Raw genomic sequence first — 8,035 nt, forward strand, 5'->3', positions numbered from 1 at the left:
ACTCAGTCAGAGGCAGCGCAATTGAACCACAGTTGGCAAAAAAATTTCGATAATAACCTGTTAAACCGAGAAACCCCCGTAGTTCTTAAACATTTCAGGGTGTGGGCCACGCCTTAATCGCTTCTAGTTTGGCCGGATCAATTGAAACTCCATTTGCTGAAATAATATGGCCCAGGTACTCAATACTAGTTGCTCCAAAATGGCATTTCTTAAATTTGCCACCAATTAATTATGAACTAGAATGTCCAGAATAGTTGAAAGGTGACCAACATGTTCTTCCATTTAAACAAGGATGTCGTCGAAGAAAACAAGACAAATTGACGGAGGTGCAGTTTCAATATGTCATTCATGATTGTCTGGAAAGTTGAGGAGCGTTTCACAATCCAAATGACATCACCAAAAATTTATAATGGCCTTCATGCATCTGAAATGCTGTTTTATGGACATTCTCTGGTTGTACTCGAATTTGATGGTAGCCTGACTTCAAATCAATTTTTGAAAATACAACGGTGCCAAACAATTCATCAAGAAATTCATTAACTATGGGTATAAGGTAATTATTTGGAATAGTAACGTTATTCAAGGCCAAAATGCCAACTCCCATCTTTCTTTTTGACCAACAGAACCAGGCTCGAGAAGGCACTCCTACTTGGTTGAATTATCCCAGCCATCAACATTTCTTTCACCAATCTTTCAATATCGTCCTTTTGGAATGGGGATATCTATACAGCCTCACATTAATTGGTCTAGCTCATGGCTTTAATTCAATGGAATGGCCATGAACCTGAGCTGGTGGCAGCTCTGTTGGTGTTAAGAAATCCGATACAAAGTCTCTGAGTATCTGTCGAATCTCTTCTGGAACATTAGAAAGCTCATCTTAAATATTATCGTTATTCTCAGCCACTGTACGCTATGTTGCATCCACCGCATTTAGTTCAATGAACACCTTTTGATCCCCTTCCCTCATTGTTTTCACCATTGACTTAAGAGATATTTAGGACTTCACCAAACTACATTCATCGTGCAACCAAATCAACCATTCCCAATCGTAAACTCCATTGTGGATAAGCGGTAATCAAAAGAAATCTGCCCCAAGGTCTCGAACCATAACACTCCCAAAATTACATCAGCATTGCTCAAGGGTAAAGGGAGAAGTATTATAGAGAAATCTGAAATAGTAAGAAACACACATTTACAAACACCAGTTGCTTGGACTGACCTTCCTAAACCTAGAACCACATCATAACCTTCTGATGGAGAAATCAACAATTGCAACTCTGATACCAATTTTGTCATGATGAAGTTATGCATGGAACCCCTACAATCAAAACAACCACCTCACAGCCACCAATAATCCCACGAACCTTGATTGTTTTTGGGGAACTAAGCCCAACCATCGAATTAAGCGAGAGGTTCGCAATTTCTTTTCATCATCTTTGTGCTCATCCAATCGACGATATCCAGCTCGTCCCTTTCGTATGCCAAATCTTCCTTTTCTTGCACGAACATAAACTGTAATTCATGTTTCTTGCAACGGTATCCAAAGTTAAACTTCTCATTACATCGAAAGTGTAGCCCCTTGTCTTTTTTCTCCTTCATTTCCACGTCCATCAGACGTCGATACATGTTGTTGCTGCTACCTTTCACCCTCACTTCTTTCCGAGGAGTAATTGTTGTCGAGGAGCTTGTTGCACTTCGACTAGTACTTGATTCGTCCTTAGTGCTCAGGTTATTCGCTGATCTAGATCCTTTGCTGAAGCAGCTGGTCCTCTTCAATGAGTTGGGCCATTTGCGTTTTGGCCTTAAGGCCCTCGGGCTTTAACTTGAGCATCTCACTTTGGATCTCCTTTTTTAGTCCACAAACGAACTTATTTTCGAAGGCTTTGTCACCCAATTCTTTTAGGCCAGCTGAGTAGCATTCAAATTTCCTCCAATAATCCCTCACCGTCGTCTCCTGCTGAAACCTCATCACCCTCGCGTAACGATCCACTTCACTCACCGGTCGAAAACGTGTTAGGAACAACTCCCGAAAGCGCGCCCAACTTCCCACTAGAGACCAATCGTCCTCCCATTGATACCAGTTCAAGGCTTCACCCTCTAGGTACAACACGACAACATCTAGCTTGTCCTTCTCCAATAATCGATTCACCACAAAATAACGTTCCACGTGGTGCAACCATCCATCTGGATTTTCTTCGTCTTCATCTTTGAAGATCGGTACCTTTAATTTTCTCAGTCTCATGTCGAACAACGACGCTTCCTTATTCCAAGGTGTGTGTATTCCTTCCATTGTATCTTTAGTCTGTTCTTGGTTCCCGGGTCGCGCGAATGCTTCCTCTATAACTTGCTTCCATTTATCCATCACCGTCCTTTCTGATGATGGCGAACATTTGTCATTATTACTCATCGTCTCTAATTGAGATAAGACCAGTGACATCTGTGCAGTCATGTTATCCATCTTTTCCTTGACCTCACTAAATTGCAAAATCATCTTCTCTTCGATTTCTGCCTGCTTTTCTTCTACAACAATTATTCTGTTTTTCATTTTTCCTACCATGCCCAAATTACTGCTCTGATACCAAAATGATAGGCCTTAGCCTTAATCAATTTTATTTATCAATAGTAAAGAGAATTCAAGAGCTCCCTTATCTCTCCCTAAATCTCATAAGAGATATTAACAACCAACATGATTCAGATACCCTCCCATGGTCTTAACAACCTTACATACACTCACTCCCTTCCCCATGGGCCCTCCATAACTAATAATATTCCTAGGGCCCACTTCATATTTCATTGTTTAATTATTCCTATCATTCTCATTATTTATCCTCTCTTTGGTACGCTTCCGTCACTCATACACTTTTGTCACTTGAGGCATTTGAAGTCTATCATATACATTAACACCAAAGACTAAAAGTAAGTATATAAAAAAAATCCAGGGTAAAAGTACAAATCTTGAAACTTGGGGTCAAATTGAAACAAAACTAAATCTCAAGAGTAAAATTGTAACATTTTGTCAAGGACTAAATTGAAACCAAACTCAAAATTTAAGAACTAAAAAATATAACATTTTAAAACCTCGAAACCAAATAAAAACTAGACAAAAAATCTAATGAGAAAACACTACTTTTCCCTAAAATCTTTAATATGATAGATAGGCAATAACAATAGTTCTAATAAAATGAAATTTAGACTAACCAGACAAGAACAGAGAGTAAAATATGTGAGAAAAACGAATGGATATATTACAACAAAACTGGCCATCAAAGTTCCACTGTCGTGTGTACCAACATAGAGGCTAAGTGATTTTTGCAGCTTCAATTTCTCCAGCCAAGTGATTTTGTATTACAATATACCAACATAGAGAGTAAATAAACAGAAAACTGCACTAATATATAACATTAGCAAATCTTAGCACATAACCCCTCCAGATTTTGCTCCAAGTTTTGTTGATGAATGCCATTTAAAATAATTTTCTCATCTCTTTGATTAGTATGAGGAATTACATCATCTGCATAATCTAATTCATCATCATCTTCTTCCTCATCCTCAACAACAGAGCTGAAAAACTTACCAGCTCTTTGAGGATTGCTACTCTGACTTGAATATCCCACGAGTTGATTCGCTTCATCGAGCTCTTCTGCTGTTTTTGCCAAAGATAACAGGATATTTTTTGCTTTTTGATCAGGCCGAAGGCCACAAGATTCAATTTCCTTGAACCAAATAACAGCACTACCAAAATCCTTGTTCTTTCCATATGCATCCATGATCGTCGTTAAAATCGTCTGATTCACTCGTATACCATTGACCTTCATTTCTTCATATTTTTTAATCATCTTTTCAAGATTATTTATTTTAGCATATCCTTTGATCAATGTACCATATGTAACAACGTTGGGTCTAAAACCATCTTGTTTCAGTCGTCTAAAAAAATTTTCAGCTCCCTTCATGTCAGACGCATTAATGTAAGCTGATAGCATGGTTGTATAAGAGCAAATATCTGGACTACACCTGCATTAAACAAATGATGGTGGTAATCTGTTACCGAAAATACATGCAAAAAGAACTAAATGCACAGCCGAAAAGAAATTGCAAAATAACTTCTGTGCAGGAACCATCAGCTATAACAACATAAACTTCTACAGGATACCGAATCACCTAATGCAACCATTAAAGCAGATAATAATACCTGTCCCTTCTCATACTCTTGAACACGATCTTAGCTTGCTCGATCATTCCAGAGATTGCAAATGCATCAAGCAAAATATTGTAAGCTTTGTGAGTTGGTCTGAAAAATGACAGGCATAAAAGTTATCAGTGCATGACTATTTTGGTTTACTATTCATCACTTGGTTCAGCCATGCCTGGTGCTGTCAAATGAATTTGAACCAAAATAGCAACATGAAACCCATATATAAAATCTAACAAAAGATACCAACACAAATAAATACTCACAGCTTGGAATACACTAAACTTAAATAAACTTTAAACTTGGCTAAATATGATAAAACCATCAAGTAGCTACAATGTTCACAAGCGAATATCTCTCACAGCCTATTTTATTTTTATATATTTATATATATTTCCAACCAGATATCGTATGCGTTAAAAGAAGGAAGTGTTGAGGGGAAGAACCTGATACCAGCATCAAGCATTTCCTCAAAAACTGCTAGTGCTTCTTCCTCTCTTCTAGCTTTACCATAAGCACTTATGAGTAAAGCATAGCTGACAACATCTGGTTGAAGTCCAGCTCTTTGCATCTACAGTTCGAGCATTTGAATTAAAAAAATCTGATGCATCTCGATAGAATATTGGTCAACACCATTGGTCACTGAAGCAAAAGCATAGTCTAAAAAATTTTAACTACAACACAGTCGCTAACATTCTTGTGATGCAATGGAAGTGAGCAAATATTTGAGATTCCATGTCCTTAATAATCTGGATTTTACCAATATTACTACATCATTCGATCTGTTATCAGTTCACACAACCCAGAAAATGTTACAGTTACACACTTGCCGACTGAATCCACTTCGCTATTGCCTCAAAAGATTAAGACTAAAAAGAAACGACTCTTAAAAAGACTTTGGCAGCCATAGAATTAAGATCCCATAAATTAGAGAGAAGTCATTATATACTCTTAAAATCAGTGGCTCAGAAAGAGTGCTGCTCAATCGGAAACCTAAACAGCTCCATTCCTAAGGGAAGAAAACTATTCAATGACTTGCCTAACAAACCTACAGGACAACTTTCCCATACAATTTCCTACACCAGCAAGTAGCATGCATAGCAATGTTCAACCACACAGGCTTACCTGATCATAAATCTTTGAGACCTCCTTGTAGTTAGTTTCAAAAGACATCAAACTATTATAAGTAACTGTAGTCTGAGGAACTCCTCGTGCTGCCATTTCAGCAAATACTTTTCGAGCCTTTTCATAATTCCCAGCCTTCTTGAACATGTAAATTATCATGTGGAACATCTTTTGGTCTGGCTTCAACACTGGCTTTTCCTTGTTCAAGAGGGAGTTGAAGAGTTCTTCAGCTTCCTTGAATTTAGATCCCTACAGTAATGCCTCATCATTTTGTGAACCATAACAACACAAACCAAGAACAGCACACGTTTGAAGATCACATAGGATTGAAAGAAGAAAACCAGTTAGAAAAAATAGAAGAAAGAAACAGAGTAAAATCTCCAGATTGGGATTAGTTTTAGTTTTGGGTCAATATTTTGACAGGGAGAGTTTGTATTTCAAGTTCCAGCATAATTACTCTGCACTAGAACATAACATCCAAAAACACATACAGTTATAAATGCCACAAATTTGGCATCGAAAGTTCATAATAATTAAGAACATTATTGATTTTCAAGAGGGTCAAACTGAAGGATTAGGCTGATAAACAAAAGAATATCTTGGGAAGGCTTTAAATTAGAATAAGTTTGAACTTAGTACCTCAACAAAAGTTTTTAGCATTATTTGATATGTCAATGCAGAAGGTTCAGGACCACCAGATTGCATCCTTCTAAAGATTGCTTCGGCATTACTATACCTGCCACCTCTTCCATACGCTTCCATAAGAGCAGTATGAGAGACCACATTGGGGGGATAACCCTTCTTATTCATCAAGTTTAGAACTTTTTCTGCACGATTGAAGTCCCCTAGCTTGCCATAAGCTGTAATAAGCATCACGAAATCCATTTCACTAAAGTTCCACCAGCTCTGGGTCCGGAGCCATTCAAGAATCTATAAGACAGTTGAAAGGCATTATTTTGGACAATCAGCACATCTGAAGCTTGGAAATCGCAAGGTAAAGGACTGATGGGAAGAGATTAAGACCGTTACTCACTGAATAAATAAATCCAACTGACCAAATGGTGTGGCTAGAAAGTTCTTACTAACACACCTAAGAGTTCAATTTCATACAGGTAACTACACATTGCCAATGTATCATCCTTATGTAGATGATACTTTTTTGACATTATGATAGCCATGCAAGCAAGAGAAACACGTTCTTTAACTGAAAATATTTGGTATTCATGTGGAAGTTGTTTGAACACAGATTGTGATGAACAATTTTTACACGAACATAGTGTTTAAGTAGACTTTCTGATTCCAACAAGAAGAAATTAATGATTTGGGGAACAGCGTTTGAATTGTTTCACACACATTAGGGACAGAAAATAGATTAAATGGTGCATTGCTTTTTCTTACACTGGACTGCTTTTTTATACCCCTTCAAGTCTACTTTCAGGAAATCGGTCCAATAAATTTCTTATTTGCCTCCTATAGAGAACAAAAATTGCCGGAACACAGGAAAATATCAAATCATACAAATGACTATGCTCTGTACCTCACTGACTAGGTTCCATTTCTTCAGCTGTTTAAATCTAACCAAGGTCCCCAACACCAAGTCCTTCGGAATAGCCTCATTTTTAATTCTTTCACTTCGGAGCACAGAAACAGCAGAGCCTGTCTCCTCTATTTCATTCATCAGTCTCCTCCAATTCTTCTGCTCTGCCTCATCAGCTGCATCCTTAAATACTTCCAACTTCTTCCTTTTCTGTAAGAACTTTCTGGGTGTCAACATACCCATACAGGTAACCTCCAATCTTCCACGTACATTAATGTTTGAACTAATAAAATGTGTGTGTGCTTGCGATTTACTGAAATAAGAACAACAAAGCACATTCGTATAAACATCTGCACAGAGACAACAACAAAGAAAAAAAAATGCATAGTTGTCCTTTTTCCCCCACTTTCATTTTTAGGTAATGACTTAGAACTTTGCAAAGATAACCAATGGCAAGTACTATATGCCAGCGCCGATTGAACCCTAAAGAACCTAGAAAATCCACATTTCCCTCAAAGTACTAAAACCCCCTTAGAAATCAAGAAAAACTTGGACAATTAAGAAACACACTACTTTCGAATTCCGTAAATGAAACAGTCTAATAACAACAATCAGTTCTTCAAAGAGATAGTACGAGACCGACCACAAATCATTAATTAAGGAGCAACAAAACCAAAAAGTGCCTGGAATTTTCGAGTTAGCTACTTGAATTAAGATAGAAACCCATTGAACATAGAGAATAGATGAATTCCATGGAATTGCAATTAGTTGGCGAGAAAACAAATGGGAATAAATACGAAAAATGAATGAGGATTGAAGGGGTTTACGGGAAGGGGTTTAAGGGAAGAAGAAAAAGTAAGCAAAACCTCCAATTGGGTAGAGGAGCTGAAACAACAGGCTTCAGAATTAGAGTTTGAGGCATCTGAGAAAGCTCTATTTTCAGCAAAAATGGCTCTGATACGAGCGAAGCTCTGTCCTCGTCCTCTCGGCGCTTGATATTTTCCAGTTCATGCAGACGATCGGTTTTATATCTTATCCATTTATATTATTACTGTTTTTTAACCAATGATAAGAAGTGTATTTCAAGATCATTTTGTAGGGTTTTTTTTTCTTCCAAAGGGTAAATTCACAGCTAAAGAACAAAGTTGTGTTTAATTGTGTGTATGGATGTTCAAAAAAATCCG

General features: G+C 37.5%; 1 protein-coding gene across 1 annotated transcript; it reads right to left on the reverse strand.

Moving 5' to 3' along the window:
- Positions 1-3,220: 3,220 nt before the first annotated feature.
- Positions 3,221-7,875, reverse strand: LOC120086787 (pentatricopeptide repeat-containing protein At3g59040). Its single transcript, XM_039043580.1, has 7 exons — positions 7,718-7,875; positions 6,852-7,164; positions 5,954-6,244; positions 5,315-5,563; positions 4,636-4,760; positions 4,190-4,288; positions 3,221-4,011 (listed from the first exon to the last, which is right to left on the reverse strand). Exons 1-7 carry the CDS (start codon positions 7,771-7,773, stop codon positions 3,402-3,404), a joined length of 1,743 nt encoding a protein of 580 aa, XP_038899508.1. The 5' UTR covers positions 7,774-7,875; the 3' UTR covers positions 3,221-3,401.
- Positions 7,876-8,035: the final 160 nt, after the last annotated feature.

The sequence above is a fragment of the Benincasa hispida genome, chromosome 9, assembly GCF_009727055.1.
Source record: "Benincasa hispida cultivar B227 chromosome 9, ASM972705v1, whole genome shotgun sequence".
In the NCBI taxonomy this organism is placed as follows: Eukaryota; Viridiplantae; Streptophyta; class Magnoliopsida; order Cucurbitales; family Cucurbitaceae; genus Benincasa; species Benincasa hispida.

Excerpts from the sequence above, each read along its gene's own strand:
- LOC120086787 (XM_039043580.1), bottom strand. The coding sequence starts at position 7,773 with ATGCCTCAAACTCTAATTCTGAAGCCTGTTGTTTCAGCTCCTCTACCC. Across the intron at positions 4,289-4,635 it reads ATGCTTGATGCTGGTATCAG|ACCAACTCACAAAGCTTACA; the intron begins GTTCTTCCCCTC and ends GTCATTTTTCAG. Across the intron at positions 4,012-4,189 it reads AAGAGTATGAGAAGGGACAG|GTGTAGTCCAGATATTTGCT; the intron begins GTATTATTATCT and ends TGTTTAATGCAG.